The sequence below is a fragment of the Pteropus vampyrus genome, unplaced genomic scaffold (genome assembly GCF_000151845.1).
Source record: "Pteropus vampyrus isolate Shadow unplaced genomic scaffold, Pvam_2.0 Scaffold13, whole genome shotgun sequence".
Classification (NCBI taxonomy): Eukaryota; Metazoa; Chordata; class Mammalia; order Chiroptera; family Pteropodidae; genus Pteropus; species Pteropus vampyrus.
Genome location: NW_011888794.1, coordinates 72,156 through 94,368, shown reverse-complemented (window position 1 = coordinate 94,368; position 22,213 = coordinate 72,156). Strand labels below are relative to the sequence as shown.

General features: G+C 34.1%; 1 protein-coding gene across 1 annotated transcript in view; it reads right to left on the bottom strand.

The window, feature by feature from the left end:
* Positions 1–22,213, bottom strand: part of LOC105306168 (kelch-like protein 1) — a gene marked incomplete at its 5' end in the record, with an annotated part of 207,212 nt that overhangs the window by 114,316 nt on the left and 70,683 nt on the right. Inside the window, one exon of the mRNA XM_011381083.1 lies at positions 5,553–5,765. Coding sequence (XP_011379385.1) covers positions 5,553–5,765 — 213 coding nt within the window. The remainder of the gene's footprint in view (positions 1–5,552; positions 5,766–22,213) is intronic.

The window sequence follows — 22,213 nt, the reverse complement described above, 5'->3', positions numbered from 1 at the left end:
ACAAGATCAATGTCATTTTCATTCCTGCTAACGCAATATCCATTCTGCAGCTCATGGATTAGGAATAATGTTGACTTTCAAGTCTTATTTAAATAACACATTTTGTAAGGCTATATCTGCCATAGATAGTGATTCTTCTGATAGAGCTGGACAAAGTAAATCGAGAACCTTCTGGAAAGGATTCAGCATTCTAGATGCCAGTAAGTACATTCTTGATTCCTGGGAAGAGGTCAAAAGATCAACATTTATAGGAATTTGGAATTCACTAATTCCAGCTTTCATGGATGACTTTGAGGGGTTGAAGACTTCAGTGGAAAGAATAATTGCAGATATGATGGACACATCAAGAGAAATATAATTAGAAGTAGAGCCTGAAGATGTGACCAAATTGCTGTAATCTCATGATAAAACTTTTATGAATGAGGAGTAGTGTCTTATGGATTAACATTAAAGTAGTTTCTTGAGATGGAATCAACTCCTAGTGAAGATGCTTTGAAGAGTGTTGAAATAACAAAAAAAATAAATAAAAGGATTTACAATATTACATAAACTTGCTAAAGCAGCAGAATGGTTGCGGAGGACCGACTTCAATTTTAAAAGTTCTGCTCTGGGAAAATGCTATCAAACAGCATCTCATGTTACAGGGAAATCATTCATGAAAGGAAGAGTCAATTGATGCAGCAGACTTCATTGTTCTTATTTTTTAGAATTGTCACAGTCATTCCAGTCTTCTGTAACCACCATGCTGATCAGTCAGCAGCCATCAACATCGAGGCAGGGCCCTCCACCATCAAAAAGACTGACTTCCTGAAAGCTCAGATGATGGTTAGCATTTTTTAGAAAGATTGTATTTTTAAATTAAGGTCTGTAAATTGCTCTTTTACACATAACGCTATTGCACAATTAATAGAATAGAGTATAGTGTAAACATAACTTTTATATTCACCAAGAAAAAAAAATTTAGTGTGACTCACTTTATTGCAATATTCACTTTATTGCGGTAGTCTGAAACCAAACTTGTAGTATCTTTGACATATGCCTCTGTGTGTGTGTGTGTGTGTGCGTGTGTGTGTGTGTAACCACTCGCTCTCTAAAATGAAATTTTTATATATTTTACAATTCTGCTGAAATTTTTAAACATCTGGGAATTCAAGAAAAACATGGAAACTGTTATGCAAAATTCTATTCCTGACTTATTTAAAAAATAATAGAAGTCATACATCATTTCATAGACTATATCTCAATTATATATTTCTTTCATTTTTGCCTTTTTCTCTGGCCCTTTTTATAGCAAAGTCGAATGAATTTATTTCAATATTAGCTATTATATTTTAATAGAGAATAAAATAGACATTATTGCTTCTGAGTCTTTTTGTGTCTTTTCTATTCTTTTCTAAAGCTCATTTTGTCTGCCATTATTGTCAGCTAAATCCACATTCTGTACCAAAATTTACATCTTAATTATATTTTTCATACCATATTATCATAATTTATACTTCATAATAACATGCTAATTTATAAATAATAAGAAATATCAGAATAGATTTTTCTTCTGTGAACTTAAAAAATAACTAATCACAGATACACATAATGGGCCCAGTAATAAAGTACATGAGAATGCAGATTGTGAGAAATGATTGAACTGAAATCTGCCAAGTAAAGTTGGTCAATTATTTCATGATTATGAGAAAAGACTGTTACTGTAATCTAAATTTATACCATGTCTCTAGTCAATCTTTTAACAAGTTTTCGTTGTTGTTAAGGTCTCTCTCGTCTTTATTTTTACTTTCCTTTTTACTGGAGAAAATTTTCTGTGCATTTGCTAAACAGAAACATAGAAACTCATAGCTGTCAAATTATTAAATAGCTATAAAATTACTTACAGTTTATTTAGTTTATCTTTACCTTAGAAACATCTCTCTCTCTCTCTCTCTCTCTGAATATATATATATATAATATATATATATATATATAATATATATATATATAAAGAATGAATATATATATATAATATATATATATATTCATTCTATAGTCTTAAACATCTCTAAATCTTCTGTGTCTTTTCTACTTTTGCCTTGGTTAGTTCTTTGTTATGTTTTCTTAACGATGTTATAAGCTATTCACAGCTGGTCTTCTAAATATTGTTCTGTCACTCACCTAAAACCTATTTTTACATCTACAGAAATTATCTTACAAAAACAAAGGCAAATTTTTCTCTTAAGTCTTCATTAACAATTAGTCCAGATATTATTTCCTTTGAAAGTGAACCTTTACCTCACTAGAAAAATACAGATGTTCCCTCTTTTAAACATTGTTAGTATTTAAAAATACAATATTATATTTTCTTGCATAATGATGAAATATTATATAATTATGTATAATAATATATAACATGATTACATGTGTAATATAATCACACACATACAGTATATACCTACAAATCACTTAAAGATTATAAAAGGCCTATACATTAAGTACTGTAAAGATTAAGGACGAAAGCTATATTTAATAATTCCAGGATCAAGAAAAAAGTGTCTCCTGATTAATGGCTTTTCTTAAGTACCTTAATATGCTTAGCAGCTTTGAAAGTTTGTGTAAAAAGCTGGAAAATCCTAGATTCTATTAAATTCTAGTACATCTTAGATTCTGATTAAACACTGATGTAAATATGCAGCCAACCCTGGAAATTAGAATTGCACTCATTTGCCCTCAGTGGGAAAAACAAAACAAAACATTAATATCAGATATAACTAGAGTAAAATCTATGCTTTACAACTTAATAGAAAGATAGCTATCGTGCCGATTCTCAATTAACTCATTTGTCAAATGATAATAATAGTTTTTAATACAGAAAGAAATTGTAGAAATTAAATGAGATAAAAATATATGTTATATATGTTTTGTAACTAAAGAAGAAAATGCGTATTAGTTCCTAGCTCCCTGTTCTTCTTCTTTTGCCAGTCTTCTTATGGGAAACTTAAAAATTGCTGTATTCAGGACATTTTTACGATCTTCCACTTTAGAAAGCAAACAGGTAAGTAACATACACTCATAATAGAAATATCTTTGAGTATGTTCATATCTAGCCAGCCCATATTTTCAGGAAAACTGCATTTTCCATTAGCTCTATGATCTTTGAATAATCACTTAATCTCTTTGAACCTGTTTTTAATTCTGTACAACATAATTAATAATCCCTACCTTGCAACTGTGTTTTTTTAAGATAAGAAATATTGTATGGAAAATATTTATAATGACATAGAAATCATTAATATTAGTTACAAAAGTAATAGCCGCTCCTATATGCAAAGACATTCTATGAAAAAAAATGTATTTCACTCTGTCCTCTTACACAACTGTTGTTTGAAAGTACATATAAAGTTCTGTTTGTAATGTCCTTAATTTGAGAAATGAAGAATGTAGAATAGATATATGCTATGTTTATGGACATTGTATAGTTAAATGCCTTTTATTAGTTGGTTACACCAAAACAAAATAATATTTTATTTTCTAGTGTTAATAAATAGTGTTTCACTAAACAAGATAAAGCAGATGAACCAATAAGAATAAAAATTCCTCATGTAATGTGTAGCCTCAGGAACAAATAAGCCTATAGATATGCATGTCTGTTCTGATATAATAGTTTAATGAGATGGACAGGTAGGAGCATCTCTCATTTTTGATGACAGAAGAATGAGAGAAGAGGGTATGACAGAAAGGCATATCACAAAAAGATGGACTTCCAGTCACATTCTTGGCCTCCTGCAGTATGTGCCCTACTATTTATAACAATTTTTGAGTGCCATTTTAACTCCAAGCTCGCCAGTTGAAATGGATAGGCAGAATCAAAGAGACCAATTGCCACAGTATCTATCATTGGTTAATGGCTATGTACTTATTATTGGCTAATTGTTATCACTAGCCATTTCTATTCTGAGAGTGAATCCTCAGGCTCTCAGAATATCTGACATCAGAACCCAAGGTGGAAGATTCAGAAAAATCCATTGCTTAGCTTCACAAAATTTTTTTGTCCAGTTACTTAACTGCATGTTTCCCTTCCTTTTCAAGGAACTCAGTGCTAAAATAGGGTTATATAATTTGTTTAGGCAGGCCTCTCATAAATTCTTCCTTTCTGCTCTTACTACTTTATTGATTTCAGCAGCCAAATGAAATACAATTATTACTTTATTTATAAAGCTTCATTTGTTTTCCCAATTTGTGTACAGTGATGTTTTATTTAAGCTTTTTAATCTTAATATATAACCACACCTCTCACTTCTTCCCTTATTATTAATGTCATGCTTGCCTGTCCTTCTTTCCTGATGTCCTAATTCCCTATCCTACATTCTTAGTAAGACATGGATTAGTGAAAGTGTTTGGTGGTTTGGATCCAAATGAAGGATCAGGTGGATGTTATAGGCCCCCCATATGCACTATACAAAATGCATGCACACACAATTTATCTACCATTTCAGAGGTAAGACCTACCTTCAAGCTTATTTTTGGATAGCCTGAGAAGCCAGAGACCCCATGTTAACAATGCTGTGCATAGATAATTTTACAGCATTATAAGTTAGTTTAAAGAATAAGATTCCAAGTCAGGGGAAAATACTCTTCTTACAAGCTGAGTGAATTTTGGTGTTCTTATCAATTCCACTGTGTTCTACATAACTCATCAATAAAATGAGGCAGTTGGTTCACTTGGTGTCTGGGATATCCTTAGTTCCAATTATCAAAGATTTCATAAACTCAATTGCTTAAATACTGTTACTTCATAACTCTGTGCCATTCAGTAATGTGTTTTATCCACCTACTTGATGTTTGAAATCTCATGCATTGAACCCTAAAATACCATAGGAATGTAATCAGAGAATGATTATATTACTGCATCTTAGGCCAGAAAGACAGAGATCTTAAAAACAGGGAAGCAGAAAATTAATAATTGCCACATTTAGAAAAATCTCCTAGATACTATATTGAGATTGAGTACTTTACATCTATTATTCCTTTGGTCCTCACAAAACTTTTATGTGATAGTAATAGAACAATTTTATTTTATTCATGAAGAAACTGACTTCAGAGAAGTTAAGTGACATTCTCCTGTCATATGAACATGAGCCAATAAGTGGTAGAGATGGGATGCAGATGCATGACCTATCACCCATCACCTTTCCACCATCAGATTTACCTTAAAAAGAGACTTTGATTAAAACTAAAAACAAAAATGTAAATAAATAATAATAAATTTGTGATGTTCTTTTTTTTTTGAAATAAGCAAGTATAATAAAGTGGTGATGGAGAGTCATAAAACTTAGTTTAGAAAATGTTTGGATCCTCTGCCTTCAAGTGTGTGTGTGTGTGTGTGTGTGTGTGTATGTTTGCATATACCATATACATATATTAATTGGACATTATTATTACAACAAATGCATCATAGGTATTATATTTTTTTAAATTGTTATTTATATTTTTTTTACCTTTTGACATTACTTTAAATATAAGATTTTTCAGTATATTGTAGCTATTAAAATATCATCGCATGTAATTACCTGTGGCGGAAGCAGTGGCAGTCTTATAAAGGCAAGAAGCATACTCAAGTCATTACATCTCCTCTGTGTGTCATACTTGACCCACATCATTAATGCATGAAAAATGGTTTCTTCATCAGGAACGTTTACATCATCACTGGCCAGGAGTTTATGTAGCTCCTCAGCTGGAAGCAGTAAAAACTCCTGATTTCTCATAACTTCCATTATGTTTTCCTGCAGGGAGAAAACATCTTGGCATAAATTTGGCTTTACTTTTATTTAGCTAGCAAAGCATTTTAGAAAGAAATGAGAAAGTAGTCAATAACCTTTGTTCTCATTATAACATAATCCTTGAGAATTAATCCTTCAGAAACTGGAAGCTGTTAAGATGAAAGCATCGTAATTGTAATTGAAGTGTAAATGTAACCGAGACAGCACAGATCTTGTAATAACTGGAGGATTATAATATTGAGCTTTGTTATGCAGGCAGAATGTACTAAGTGATTAAATGTTCAAGTTTCAAGTAGACCGCTATGTAAGATTTAGTGAATATGAAAAGTAGCGTTTCAAATTTTTTAAAGCTTGACTATATATACAGAATCAGAAAGTAGGAATAAAATTACAGAGAGAAGTAACACTTATAAGATGCGTCACTGTTTATTCAGAAGAGAAAAAAACAGGACAGACAGGCCTCAGAAGTCACAAAGTTACACGTGTTCCACTCTTTTATTGTTTCTTTTACCTTCCTCCTCTCATGACAGTTTTCTCTGGCTTAACTCAGATTCCCATTAATTTTCTTCCAGATTGCTGCCATAACCTTCTAAATATTCCCCTTGACTCATTCTTAACTTCTCTATTGTATCCTCTATAATAACACTAAAATAATAATTCTACAACATAAATATGCTCATGGCATTCCTCTAAAGTTTTTGTTTGGTTTGGTTTCATTTGGTTTCCCCTGGTCCTTGGTTCAGACCTCCCTGCTCAGTGTGTTGGTTCTCCGGTGATCTGACCTCCTCCTGATTCTCAGACTCCATTTCCTGCTTTATTTGCATTCCAGTCACAAAAATCTTTTGATTTGTCACATTGTTTGACATATCCTTCCTCATTCATTCTGTTGCTTAAAATGATTTTATCCATTTTGTTTTCCTAATTTCAGTCATTTTTAAGCCTCAGTTCAAAAGCTACCTGCTATGTATGGGCTTCCTGAGCCCTCTATTCACTTGCATTTGAGCTGCTGCCCCATCAACTGTGCGCACGTGCAGTGCATGGTATTTATATCTCTGAGACAGCAGTTACCAAACTGCAGCTTAATCTTTGGTATTACTTAGAGTCTTACCACAAACTTTAAGCAACTTGATTCAAAGACCTTGACATTTAACCTTGTATATCTAGATCCTGGAACATAGCAGGTAAACAGTCCGTATTTACTGAATAGATATCTTAATGATCTTCGTAGAGAAATATAAAATTTTGGAAATAGTTCAGAGCAATGCGGTGTTTTTCAAGCACATTTAAAAAAACTACTTGTTAAAAACCTTCTTACTTTTTAGCAGAGAAGTTTCTGTGGCCGATATATGGTTAGAGAAGACGTCTAGAGAAGATCTGACTGTCTGATCTTCCCTTTTGTTACACCTCCCCCCACGTCTTCTGAGACAACTCCAAGGAAGATATAATTAAGACTTCTCAAATCATAGTTTTAAAGCCACTGTTGTGTTAAAAATCTCAATAAGATGTTTTTTTTAGAGTGAAAGCTGAAATAGAGTGGGACTAGGTCTCTTCCAAAAAGGGCAAGATGACTATACTAAAACAGAGTAGAAGATTCAGCAAAGCTCATTAATCTGCATGTCAGAGCACATTCAAACCTATTTTCTGAAAAGAGGCCTGACCCCCTTTATGGATATATCTCTGGAATCGAATCCAAAGCTTGAAGTGCCTTCAGCTTTCCCAAGAGAATATCAGCTTTTACTTTCTTTCAGGTCATCTGTCATATTTATTTACATTAAACTGGCATCACAGAAAAGCTGATTTCCTGGGACTTGTTCTGTCTCCTGTGTTTCCTCTGTGACTAAGACAGTGAGGTGTAAGTTATAGATGCCCAATACCTATTTACTGACTGAACCAATTGAGTGATCTGAGATTTAGTTCTTCTCTAAAGATTTGCAGTAAAACTTCTCTAAAGATTTGCAGTAAGATAAAGATGTTTTTCCAATTTTTAAAAAATCTATACTTCTATTAAGCTACACGCATAATTGCATAGTTAGGCCGTCAGTACGTAGTGAGGGGTACCATAAAAAAGCAGCTCTGTGAAACTTAGTGGTTTCTATCATAAAGATATTATTCAAGGCATATTTCATTATATTTTACAGTGTCCTTTTATGGTGCCCTTTGGGAGAAATTTCCTTCAGGTTTTAGTAGCAGGAATAATTGCACTTCTCCTGAGTAAATTGGTTTGCTTTTATCATGGGCATTGTAAATTATGAAATTGATCAGATTTCTCTTTTTTTTTTTTGGCCTCTAGAAAACTTAGAGTCAAACTGAAATCTATCTGATAGGAAAGCTACATAGCTTTTTATAGCTGATTTCTTTTTCAGACAGCTTGAATAATAGTTTTATTTAATATCACTATAGCAGGCTTTCTGTTTTATTCATCTGATTTAGAGCATATTCTTATAATTTTGTATCTCTGTAAATCATACCAAATCTTTTAGGAAGAAACGATGTTGTTTATAAAAACTTCTATGAATAAACTGGAAAATTAGCTAGTATCAGATATTAGTGCATTACATACTGGCCAATACATTATATTGTTTATTATTTTTTTCTGTGTATATTTTGGAGTTCCGAAGTTCTCTTTGTTCTTTTTTTTTTTTTTTTTAAATTTAAAAATATAATTGCAAGTTAGTAAATTAACCTTTCTTCTGTTGTTTTAACTTGGGAGCCTTGGGTGAAGTTTTTTTTTTTTTTTTTTAACCTCTATCAACTCTCCTTTTAATGATAGCCTGCCTAGTATTTTCCTATGGTTTCTACAATCTAGCTTCCGGAAATTGTTTTACTTTTAACATTAAGAAAAAATTTCCATGCGCTCTTGTTTCCTCGCTCTGCTGGTGCTGCTCAGTTAACTCCGTGTTATCTGAGAAGATGGACAGGCCTCGAAACTCTTTGGCCTGTTTACCTTTTGTATAATACCTATGTTAAGTTCACTAAATGAATTAATCATTCATTCATTTTACCTAGATTTATTGAACACATAGCATATGGTCCTGGATACTTGCAGTGAGAAAAAAAAAAAAGAATTTGCATCAAAAATCTTACGACACGTGCAGCACTTGCAACATGCACAAGCCTCCCAATAACTGTTTTAAGCATTATGGTGGGAAAGCTAATCCTTTGCCAGACCACCACAGAATCTTTGTCTTGATTTCAAATCTACATAGGTTATGGAACTTATTTAATTGTCCATTTAAAAGAAAATAGTTAGAAAGATAAATTCTTAAGAAGCTCATACTGTGAAATAAATGGAAAACTGAAAGGCAAGCCTGGTCGTTAGCTACATCCTCTGCTTGAGTATTGTAGGATTGTAGTATACAATGTAGTATACATTTCATATATAAGTATGAAAAATGTAAAGTTTTAGTCTAAAGTCATAGAATTATAAAATTATAATTCCTTAAGCACTCTTTGCAAGCGAAGTTCTGAGAGTTTCTCATATATGCAAAATTCCACTATTGTCAGAAACAAGATTGAAACATACATCTCTTAACCTCTGAAGCCATGTCTTTTTTCTTATATCATGCACTGGATTGAATGGTGGCTCCCAAAGCTCCACGTGCACCCCGAACCCCATAATGTGATTTTATTTGGAATTAGAATCATTGCAGATGTATGTAGTTAAGATAAAGTCATACCGGATTAGAGTGACCTGACTCCAGTGACTAGTGAGCTTAATAGAAAAAAACTTGGAAAGACACAGACATACAGAGAGGGGAACACCATGAAAACAGAGGTGACACAGAGGCAAGATGGCCATGTGAAGGCAGAGGGGTAGAGATAAAAGTCATGCTGACACAAGCCAAAAAGTGCCCGATTGCCAGGATCCAGCAGAAATTGGAAAAGAACCTTCAGTGACAGCCTGGCCCTGCTCACATCTTGATTTCAGATTTTTAGCTTCAAGAACTGTAAGAGAGTAAATTTTTGTTGTTTCGAGCTACCCAGTTTTTAGTATTTTGTTATGGCAACCCAAGGAAAATAATGCATATCATAAAAAAAAAATAATTATGTTAAACACTGTCACATAAACCTAAGAAAGCATGGTTACTATTCCCAATATTTTAAATGATAATTTCTGAGCTCTTTATTTTATGAAATGCCTTTAAGAAATATTAGATTTCCCATGACCCAACAGAGTATCAGGACAGGAAAAAGTGATCTGCTTTCAGGATCAACTTCTTTTAATATTTGTTTTTCTACTGAGTCTAGAATTTAAATTTTCTAAAAATGTAGGATAGGGAGAGGCACTTCTCTCAGTTATCAAGGGCTTCTTGTAACAGTTACCTTCAAGTTGCTACACCAACATATTGCTGTCAAGACTCTAATTCTTTTAGGTTGAAACCAATTTTCCTGAATTTCTGATTATTTGCCTTGCCTGAATTTTTAATCCCTGTGTCAAAATTCCTGCCCGAACTCTCGAACCCTACTTTAGAGTTCAAGGGGAACAAAGACTCATTAAAAGATAGTCATACCTTGTTATTTTACCAATGAGAGTGCTGAGGCTCAGACATAGTCATACTCTTAGCCAGGATACTGTTGAATTGTGCACCTGAAACTTACTGGATTTCATTAACCAATGTCACCATAGTAAAAATAAATAAAAATTTTAAAAAAGAGTACGGTCTCTTGTTCTATTACATTCCTTAGGCTATCTATCTTTTGTCTAATTTCTCCTTCTGGTTCTCCTCTGACCATCTAGTTTGGATTTACTGTCTTAATTTGATCTGTGCCACATATATGCAGCCCGATTCTTGAGTGCTCACCTGGACTTTGTTTCCACCTTTTTCTTGATGTATCTGAGTTCCATAATGTGCCTTGGTGATTACGGAGATGCTGCATCTTGAGGCTGCCCTTCACTTGAGCCTCCTACTGCTAGCTTTGTTATCTACATCCACATTTCTTTATCTTCTCTATTTTTTTTGTTTTTACTAATTATTTAGTTTACAAAATTTCTATGCCTACTATTGCTCTTAATACTATATATATACTACATATACGGAAACAAACAAAAAATTCTGGCCCCTAAGAGACTCACTCTCTAATAAGGAGGACAATAAGATGTAATAAGAAAAATATGTACATTTTATGACTAGAGGGAAAAAATGGAGGATTTAATGGAGTCTAAGGTGTGAAGATGCAAGTGGAGCAAAGGAAGCCAAGTTGGAGTTTGAATTAGGAGATCTTTTCTTTCTGAAATAACAATTTCCAATATAAAGAAATATTTCTCACAAAATCATAGATTTGGAGAGTACTAATGAAATGTTGATATCATCTGGTCCAACGCTCATATCATTATCTAGCAAGGTTATAAAATGAGAATATCTGCAACCTCACATAATCTCAGATCGGAGGTGATCTTTGAAGTTACTTAATTTAATGTATACCTCATGTACCCTTTCTATGCTCACCTAGTGATTAATTTCTGTGATGAGAAACCTATTACTCTATAAGAAGGCCCATATCATTGCTGAGTAGCTCTGTCAGAAAGTAATCTATTTTGAAGTAAAATCTGCCTTCTTTTAATTTTCTTACATTAATTCCAGGGCAAATTGATTTTTATTCTATTTATAAGCTTTTCAAATAGTCAGGATTTATATGTTTCTTCCCTTATACCATGTCTTTTAAATGCTAAAGATCTATCATCCTTTAATCTCATTAAAAGATCTTAATCTTCAAAACCAGAAAAAGATGCTAGAGTAGAAGATATAATCTTTGCTAAATTTTCTCTGAAATACCTGATTTTTTTCCTTATTCCTTTAGAAATAAAATAAATAAATAAAATAAAAATACAAGCATTTTCATAGACTCGGTGCTTCTGGCTTTCATACAAATTTTTATCTTTCCCAAAGACATTTTTCCAAATAAAGGCAGAAAAACAAATATGAAGCAATCACTGTATAAAAACTTCATTTCCATTATCTCTCTCTATATATATGTATTTATGTGTGTGTGTATATATATATATCAAACATAATAGTTATATATGTAGAGAGATATATAATTAATATTATTCAGATAATAAAACAGGAAGTATTCAAAGAATTGTCATTGCATACAATGCAATATAGTATTTTCCTTGTCAATTTGTCATCAGTGCTTAGAAAATGACTATGGAATAGAATTTCTTTAACTATTTGTTATATATATGGGGGTTCTCTTAATACCAGCAGTATATAGTAAGGGCCACATGTGTTTGGATGTATGTATATTTTTCTGAGTTTTTGTCAGGTACAGAAGTATTGCTTAGATGCAAATCTGCCAGATTAAAGTGACTGGCTGCCAGTTTTCTTTATTAATTCTTTACTACCTACTAAGTATGGCTACTTGATTAGTAGTAACTTCTTTTTTAAAAAAATTTTTGAGTAACAATCTTAAAAAGAAGGATTTTCTAACAATTTCAAAACTTACTGATTATCAGAAATAATTTCTGATGGTCATTTTTCAAGATTATCATATGTAATGAAAGATAATTTTGTTATTCTGAGTCTTAAAAATATATATGAGTCTATGACTTGAAGTGTTTTCTGATAAAAATGTTGCTAAAGAAATGAGTTTTTCATAAAAAAAAAGTTTGAAAAAATATCCCAATTCTAATACTTCCTTGTCACGATTTCCCAAACATATGACTATGTTTGAGCCCCTCTGAGCCTCAGCACTCTCATTTGTAAAATAACAAGGCATAATTATTCTAAGATATTTCACCTTGAAAATGGGTTTTATAACAACACCTAACCTATAAACTTTTTTCTGATGTGCTTTCAAGCACAATTGGGACTAGAAAAAAGTAATTCCTAAACTTTATAATGTTATGCAAAGTATATGCATAACATTATACTCAGGGGAGTCTTTAACCTTTGTAATAATTTGGTGTGCTTTTGTTCCTGAAGATGAATTGTTCAAGTTTTAAAATGTGATACATATTATTTACTAATGTAGGAGAAGGAAGCATGTAGAAATCATTTCTGAACTTCACTACCAAGAAAAAAGCCTAGTCAGCTAAGCAATTCTACTTCCATTTTTTGGTTTAACAGAAAAGTAACTCCCCCTGCCCACCTCATTCTCAAATACGTTCATTGCTTTGTAAACTGTGTAACACTATACATCCATATATTATTAGCCAGAGTAGTAGTATTGATTTTTTATAATTATTAATATTAGACATATTTAATCCTTGGTAGAGCCTAAACCTACCTCTTTTCCTTACTTCATATAGTACTCTGTATCAGTATTTCCTGTTTCTTTTAGGTGTCTCATAGAAATCAGTGAGAATGGCAAAGTTGACTGGAAAAGTTAGGAGGAAAGTGAAAATCTCTGCACAATCTTTTTGAAAGACACATGTTTATGCCAGCCCATGAAAGAAATGGTATCACTGCCAATTAAATTATGAAACTATAGCATACTAGTACATGCAAAGCTGTTTTTTTTTTTTTTTTTTTTTCATGCAGCAAAGTGTCCAGGACACTGGATCACATAAACCTTTACTTAAAGGAGTTACAGTGCTTGATAAAAGCATAAAAATAATGATCCTCTACAACTTTGCTAGAAAAAGAAAATTTTAATGCAAGATAATATTTCTATCTTCTCTACTAGGATATCTTATAGAAACTGACAGTAAGAATACACTTAGATGTATAAAAATGTATATTTTATCAGGCAGTGCTCATTCTGTACTTATAGAAAATAGAAAGAAAATGTATCCTTTATTTTAACAGAAAATATTTTCTTTTAGCACAAAGGAAGATTGTTTTGTCAACCTGCATTTATATGGTCTTTTGTTCTTATGCTTGTAAATGATTCATCATGAAAGCCTTTTATATGCATAATCTAAAATAGCCAGACAGTGGAGTAAAAAATAGGTGTAGAAAAAGAAAAAAGAGTCAGTATGGAAGTTGCTTACATAACCATATTGATTATTTTGCAGTACAAAAGAGCACTAGCATGCTTCAGCAAAGAATACATTATAATTTTGCAATCTTAAGGTCTAAATGATTTCTACAGAAGCATGTAAAATTGTAATTATAATTTTGCATCCATTTATTGCTTAATGAAAAGATTTAGACTACTTCTCTTATGGGGTGGACTTATTTACTAGATGCTTACATTCAATGTTAAAAAAAACTCAGCACAGTATATTCTCTTATTTTAACCTATGTTCAAATTTTTAAACAGCTGACAATGCTAAACATTGTCAAAAATTCAAATAAAAATCAGAAAGAAGCTATAAATTTTTTTTCCAAGAAAACCATAAAATGGAAATTAATGAGAATATACTTTTTGTAAAAAGAACTGATCTTCTTAATAGTTATATAAATATGTAATTTCCTTTAGTTTGTCAAATAATAATTTAGTGCATGTCATTACTTTTTCTCTTAGCAAATACAAGAACTATTAGCTACATCAGGACATATATCGTTATATATAATTTATTAAATATGAAAGCTGGCACTAAATATGATTGTATTAAATATTATTATATTTTATAAATAAGATGCAGTAAAAAGAGGCAAGGACTATTATGAAAAATAGAAGTTCATACCACACAATGATACATACAATACCATCTCAGAGGGTTTCAATATGGAAATAACTATTCATTGTTTCTAAAAATACTCTAAATACACATTTTTACATTTGATAAAGCTATTAAGTAACTATTTTTTTTCTGATTATTGGCTTTAAAAAACACCTATTTATTATCTCGCAATTCTGAAGTTTGAATTTCAGGCAAAGAGTGGCTCAGCTGGTTTTCTGCTCCAGGTTTCATAAGGCCAAAATAAAAATATTGACAAGCCTCCTTCTTTTTGGAGTCTTTGAGAGTGAGTCTGTTTTCAAGCTTATTCAAATCATTAGGGCAATTCAGTTCTATGTGGTTGTGGGACTGAGGTTCCCATTTCCTGGCCAGCTGTTGGCTTAAGGTTATTGTCAGCTTCCTGTATTGCTTAGCTTGTCCCTGTCCTCTATCGTTAAATACAGCGAGTACAGCAAAGGTAGTATGAAACCTTATGCTTCATCTCTCTCCTACCTCCCCTTCTGCCTCGTGTCTCCTCTTTGTTATCCTGCCACATCTCTCTGATTAACTCTCCTGGCTTCCTCTTCGAAGTTTAGGTGCTCATGTCATTACACTTGAATATCCTAGGTAATCACTCTGTCTTAAACTTGATTAATTAGTCATCTCAATTCCATCCGTAAAGTCCCTTCACAGCAATACCTAGATTAGTGTTTGATTGAATAACTGGGGAATCGTGGCAGAGAGAGAAATCTTTAGAATTCTGCCTATCACAGTATGCTTGACTTTCAAGTTTATCAATTTTTCATGCATGATATTTAAAAACTTAGTGGGTGAAGCTGATAGATAAAGCATAAGCCATACCAAGTTTGTCATTCGACTAAAATTTACCATACATCTAAATATACTAAGCACTTACTGAGGTAAATACACTAACCACACTAAATATACCAAATACATTAAGCTTACTGTATTTAACATATAAATAAAATTTAGTATATTTTAGTAATATACTAAATACAATAAACATTTACTAAGGTAAAGCATCACCCTACCCTCAAGATACTCAAAGTATTTTTTATTTTTATTTCTTTATTTCTTTCTTTATTTTTTTAGGTGAGACAACCCTTGGTTGACCACCTCACAGATTGCAAGGACCTTGTCAGTTTACAATCTTCTTTTTTTTTTTTTTTTACACCTACAGCACCCGGTCTTCCTAAGTGGTCTCCTATCCAAGTACTAACCAAGCCCGACCCTGCTTAGATCAGACGGGATCGGGCTTGTTCAGGGTAGCATGACTCAAAATATTTTTGAGGGTTCTTATAAACTAAATAAATTAGAGAGCAGATTTGACTATTTATTTAATAGAATACTGATATTAGCTTGTTGAGTTTAAACCCTTCAAAAGTAATACTCCATTGGTAATTAATGTATTTAGAATCAAACAATAAAATGTTATTTTAAAAATGGTTTACAGAAACCTTTTGGTTCTCACGGTCTTTCTCTTTAGTTAGCCCTTCAACTCCCTGGCCAAGTTCACCTGTGAATCAAATTAGAAGTCCAACAAAAGAGGTCTAAAACAGCTAGAGAAGCAAGTCCGGGATATGGATAGGGTCCTCTGGTGATCGGATCCTAAACTGTTAGACTACTTTGCACACGAAGTTGCATCAAACGGTGCTCTCTGTTAGTTCTAAGCAGGTTCCAGACAGACAGACTTCCCGCAATGCAGCAAATCATTGAGGCTTGTGACTTTTTTGGAAAAGTGTGTAGAGTCCCTTCAACATCTCTTCATCCAATATCCTGAAGAGATCTTTGAGACTTGGTTAGTTTTTCATCAAAACAAAGGTGGTAATCTTACTAAGGTTAGTGAGGGACAGTGGTGACTTGGGGGACATGCCACTAAAGAACCCCTTTCTCTAAAGTGTCTGGTTTTATCTAAGAATTAAGAGAATTCACACCTGAGATCTTCTCCTTCTTCAGCCGATGACTATTTGAGCTTCAACACGTTCAGAGCAGTGTGATGACTTTACTGCCACTGAAAAACACGTCTGAACCACACTGGCAGAGGCTATAGCAGCCCTGCAAACTACCAGGGCTGTCCTTAGGGTTTACACGGTGATAGTGTGGGAACAGCGTGTGATAAGATTATTAACCAGACTTTACTGTTTAGGATTGCGATGGCGCTCCCACTGGTTGGGGAGTTCAGTTAAACCCCCTCATACGGTCAGGTCCATCAAACTGCAGCACAGTTCAAGTCATGACTGACAAATTCCTTGGCATGGAAAAAGTATTAATGGACAAATAAATCAACAAAGACTGACAAGCAGAAAGAGCAGCATAAGAGGGATAACTGGGTACCCTCACCTGGGAGACCTGGGCCAAGGCCTTCTCTAAGAGATTCCTGAGTCTGGTTATTCAAAAACAGGGTCTCAAAGAAGGAGACTGATTTGATGCTCACCAAAGAACTTGTGGCCAAGGGGCCCCATAGGATCTGCTTTATGGCCTCTGTAAGGGACACAACCATCATCCTTTCTTCTTTTCAAAGTGAGTCTAGAGATGGGTTAGAGAACCCTGGCAAGTTTACAAGGACCTCTAGGCTGGCTTTCAGAAATAAACAAGACTAGGTGCGAGGCCGAGGTCCTTCTCTCCACTGAGGGGAGCAGAGGCCCTGCTCATCAAGATCTGGGCTGAATGGGGAAATCGGGGTGAAAGCACTTCTTGGGCCTCTTGGATACCAGTGCACAGGTGACTTTGATACTTGTAACACCTGGTACTGGGATGGGAGAAACATATGCATACACATCAGTGGGCCAAATTATAGACCACATGACATATTCAGCATGCTGTGTGATGGGGAAGTGTTTTAGCGGAAAATAAAAGGGCAGGTTTAAGTGGATGGTGGGAGGGGACAAAATGTCCCCAGCCTGGACTGCATATCTCAGGTGAGCAGTGTAGAGCGATGCAGCAATTTAATGTAGCAGTACTTCTCATATGCCCTGCATATTTGATCATGCAGTCTGTCCTCTTCTTTCAATTGTACATCTACATTTTACAGTTAGTGAACCTTAGTCTATTAAACTGCAAAAAATAGGAGATAGTAACTGCCTTCTCCATTTAACCTCCAGGTGCAGAGCACGAGTCTTTGCCTATAGGGACCTCAAAAAGAATTAGCATCAATTTGAGGTATCTAGTTCAAACATTTTCCTTAAGGTTGTCCTGCTGCTTTGTTCCAGGTAAGCCAATAAAATGGATATAAAATAGATTTTTTTTTTTCCGTGTGTTACAAGAGGATCTTAACTAGAAAATTTCTGTTGACCACCTTTGGGTTTTGATCAAGGGTGCTATCCTTGCCCATGGTATAGGATGGACTGTCCGTGCTGCGGTCAGTGTGGAAGATTCCCCCAGCCCTGAAATGAGAGCATGTGAGCACCTTCAGACCTGAGAGCCTAGACACAGGAGTGGGAGAGGGAAGGATCTAAATTCTTCTCTCCCACAGGTACCCCATGTGGCGTTCACCTTGTTGAACTCATAGGAACACCTATCCCAGGCAGTTGCCACAGCCGAGTTTGACCAGCTGTTGAATATATTACACACATTTCTGATTCTGCAGATGAACACCCAGTTGTTGTGCTGCTATATAGCACAATTGGACAATTGTCTAATTATGGATATTTCTGGTATTTCAAGTGCCCCAACCTTCTTAATCTGGACTCAGTGCATTGCCGCAACTGGACTCTGACACGAGAGGAGTGAAATGTTTCTCTAAATGTCTGCTGGCTCCTGTTAAAGACGGGGTCACCAGAATAATTGGAACAAGGGGTACAGGATCCACCATCAAGGTTGTTTTTCCCATTCCAACACAACCTTTTCCTCCACTACGCTCATCTTCACACTTATGTGTTTTTCCAACACCTTTTGTTGCACTTGGATCAATGAAACTAATAAAGTAAAATAGTCCATCACAAAGCCTAGACAAAAAGGGCTTCTGGCCATCTAAAATAAACCATAATGGGCTGGGGAACATCTTTTCCTTGCTTGGTAATGGCTAGGGCTTATGGCCTCAGGAACTCAGATTCCCTGGGCCGGCCGGCTCATATAAGTATCTGCATTTCTAGTCCAGGCTCCTCCATTCAGAGGCCTCCTTATCAGGAGCCTTGGCTGAGGCACTATTTTTTTCTTTGCCTCCATGCCTTTCCTCTGCTAGTCCTTCCCCTCTCCTTCTTCTTGACCCACTGTTCCATAAAGTAGCAGGAGTCTTCTGCTTGAGGCATCTTGGCAGTGAGATGAGTTTCCCCATCTCTGCTAACCCACAACTGGATCACTTGGTGCCTAACCTAGTGCTATTCTGTGAGGGAAAATGGGATCATGAGGAGCCAGATCACTTTTGGTGTCTTGCTTGCATTTTCAAAGTAAGTGAATAAAGTCTTGATTTCTGCTTTCAGTTTGGTTCATTGTCCTAATTGAACACTATCTGGTTGCTTGACATTTGATATACAAGTATCCCACAAGTCCAATATTTGAAACTTTAATTTACTTTCTTATTTTGTTTTGATTCCCTTTAGTTAGTATGTAGAAGGACACCAGCCATAAATACAACTCTTAATACTCTTCCCATTCTTATAACAGGTCTAGTTTATGCAGTAGAAGGCAATTTACATAAAAATTTATATTTTTATCAAAAATTATATTTATATTTAAAATTTACATATTAAATTTATATTTTATATAAAAGACCACATTTTATCTACTTGATATACCCCAATGCTCTTAATACACAATGATGAATTTATATCTTTTTTCAATAACTATGCTGGCTTTACTTTTATCACAAATTAAAAACTAATAATTGCAACATAATTGGTCATATTATTAATTTGCAGCAATGTAGAATGCTTTGGGTTGAATTACTGCATCTATACATGTTACCATTAACTTTCTAGTAATTTGTATGGGATTCCACTAAAATTCAAAATAATACATGGATTGACTATAAAACAAAGTGAAAACATGTTATATTGAGAGAAATCATTTAAAACAGGAGTTTCTAACACTGGGTAATGAGAAAAAGTTTGTAACTTAATATAAGATGGTAAATAAGGAATGCAGTTTACGTAGGTTATAATATCTAATCTCCACATGTGAAGAAACTGAAGGATAAAGTGAAGTGTTGAAGGTCTAACAATTATAAAGTGGTAGATAAAGGTTTTAAAATTTGTCTATCTCATTTCAAAGAAAAAGACCACAGAACTGACAGGGAAAGAGTGGGATCTTATCAATTGGGATAGGAAGAAGGGGAGGCAAGCCTGAAAAACCTAAACCCAAATTCTTCTGAACTTTTCCCCTAGATTGCAGAAAAATTCATTTTCCCTTGCTACAAAAGTGAACATAAATAAATAAATAATTCAATACTATATTTAAAAAATGCACCATATATAAACAATACACCATGCATAAACAATATAAGTAATTCAATACTATATTTAAAAAATGCACCATATATAAACAATACACCATGCATAAACAATATAAATACCACATGAAACAATAACACCGAAAATATTTTGTTCATCTCAGTTCCTTTCCTCACCAACAATCATTGCCTCTATATTAAATAACAGAGTCATGTCTCGGTACCATCTGGGTAAAGAAGTAAAAACTCTGATGCAGGAAGAAATAAAAATTACATTATCCTTTTACCAGTTTGCCCCAGGAATACTCACTGGGGCACTTGGGGCTGCAGCATTATCCTGAGGCAACTCGCTGATTACAGTCCTAACCTTACCCCCAAAGTTTACCATGAAATATTTTGTTTTTGTTATTATTTTTGAATCACTCTAGTATATTGAGACTTTGGAAACAAATCACATCATTTTATTTATAGCATCTTATTTTTAATAGTGGTATTTCCATTTATAAAATATAGTAATTCTTGATTTCTGGTAAATGAACACTGGCAGCAAGCTGCAATTTTTTTTTTTTCTAAATGAGGAAAGGGTCAAAACAATTTTGGAATCTGGCTAATGGTATGAATGAAACTAAGAAGAAATATGTGTTGGGATTGATTTTAAGGGTGTTAGGCCAGGGTGAAGGAATATAAGAATGAAGATAAAATAATTTATTTATGTAGGCCACTCACTCATTATTTGGGATTTGGCATGCTGGCCAGGAGCTGGTTTTAATAATGGATATGGATGTGACACTGAAGCCTGGAGATAGTTATGCCTTAGTATAAATGAGTTGAAGATGCTAGAATTTCATTGGCTATTATTGAGGAAGGCAACAAAAGTCAGAGGGAAGTGGAAATATTAGAATGACTTACTTTGAAAAAACTGAAAATTCATTCATTATATGCTACTTGGGAAAGCCCAAAGAATGATGTTGAAGGGGCATCACAATTTTAAGAGGACCAGGTTTAGGAATGGAAGATGCAGCCATCTCCCTGGGGTCTAGTATCACCAGAACTATTTACATTTCAGAATGGAAGAATCTAGATGGCATCAGTTGATCATCAGAGGCAAGATGAATATAATAAAAATATAAAGCAGGGAGACCAGAATCACATATAGAATGCCAAGATCCATAGGAATCTAATTTATGGAATTGATGTTCAAGTATCTTGGGTTGAGATGGGTGGGCTTTTATTCATGTTGTTGCTTCATTTGAATAATAAGAAAGTTGATATTAGCTACTGCAATGGCAAATTATAGTCTTGCATACCATTTCTAGATTGAGATAGGTTCACGAACTCAGAATCTCCTAATTTAAGGAGAAGAATGCGTCCCTTGAGAAGTACACCACCACAATTATGTAAATTTCCCTCTGATCTTTCCCCAAAGGAATCTGCAGCCTTTGCTAAGGTAGATGTACATCAAGAAAAGGAAACTTAACATCTTTGATAAGGAGTTTATGGTGACATTCAAATGCCCTAATAGTTTTCTGGTTATGGTGAGACCCATAGAAGATGCACAATAAATGAAGTTTTGCCTCTGTGTGGGCACAATGGTTCCATAGACCTTCTCTGTGATTATATTCTTAGATATAAACGTATGATTGAGATACATGAACAGCTGGCAGAGCTCTCTCATTGATGTCCCGATGTCTTAGGACAGTGGTTCTCACATTTTTGCATGTATCAGAATCTCCTGGAGGCAGGGCTGGCTACACAATTTGTGAGGCATAATGCAAAGTGAAGATGCAGAGTCTCTTGCTGAAAGAACATGAAAAAAAGGCTGTTAAAAGAACATATTAAGCTTTCTCTTTTCTTCTCCAATCTCTATTTTGATTTGTCATGGTGCTTATTATTTGCTATTTAATATTATTCTCGATATAGAAAAATTAAACTTTTAAACTACTAGCATGAGTTTTATTGCTCATCTTTATGTTGTACAGTGCTAGTTTTAAGCTCTGGTAGCAGAAGTTTTAAGTCATAAGCAGATTTACCAAAATTACACAATTTGTTTTTCATGGCTCATCTCTTAAGGGTGCCTAGAGTTGGCCAAAAGAAATAAACATAAGACTCAGGAAGGTGGGGAGGAGAAAGAGTGTATCTCCACGTGCATAGAGCCAGCCTGAGGTGGTACTCCTAGGTGTGGAGACACCCTTGTAGTTGCCCACGGACATTGGTATCCAGCTAGTGATTTGAAAAATGCTTTCTTCTCAATTCTCATTATTAGAAAATTATCAGGAGAGAACAAAAGCAATTTATCTTTACATAACAAAGGTGATGGAACATTTTCATAATCTCAATACATAAAATATTATCTGTTATAATATAGTCTACAAAAACCTTGACTGTCCTGACATTCCACAAAGCATGGTCTATTGATGATATCATCATGCTAATTGGATTCAGTGAGTAGGAAGTGGCACATATTCTAGATAAGATTTCAAAGATCTGCTGCATTCG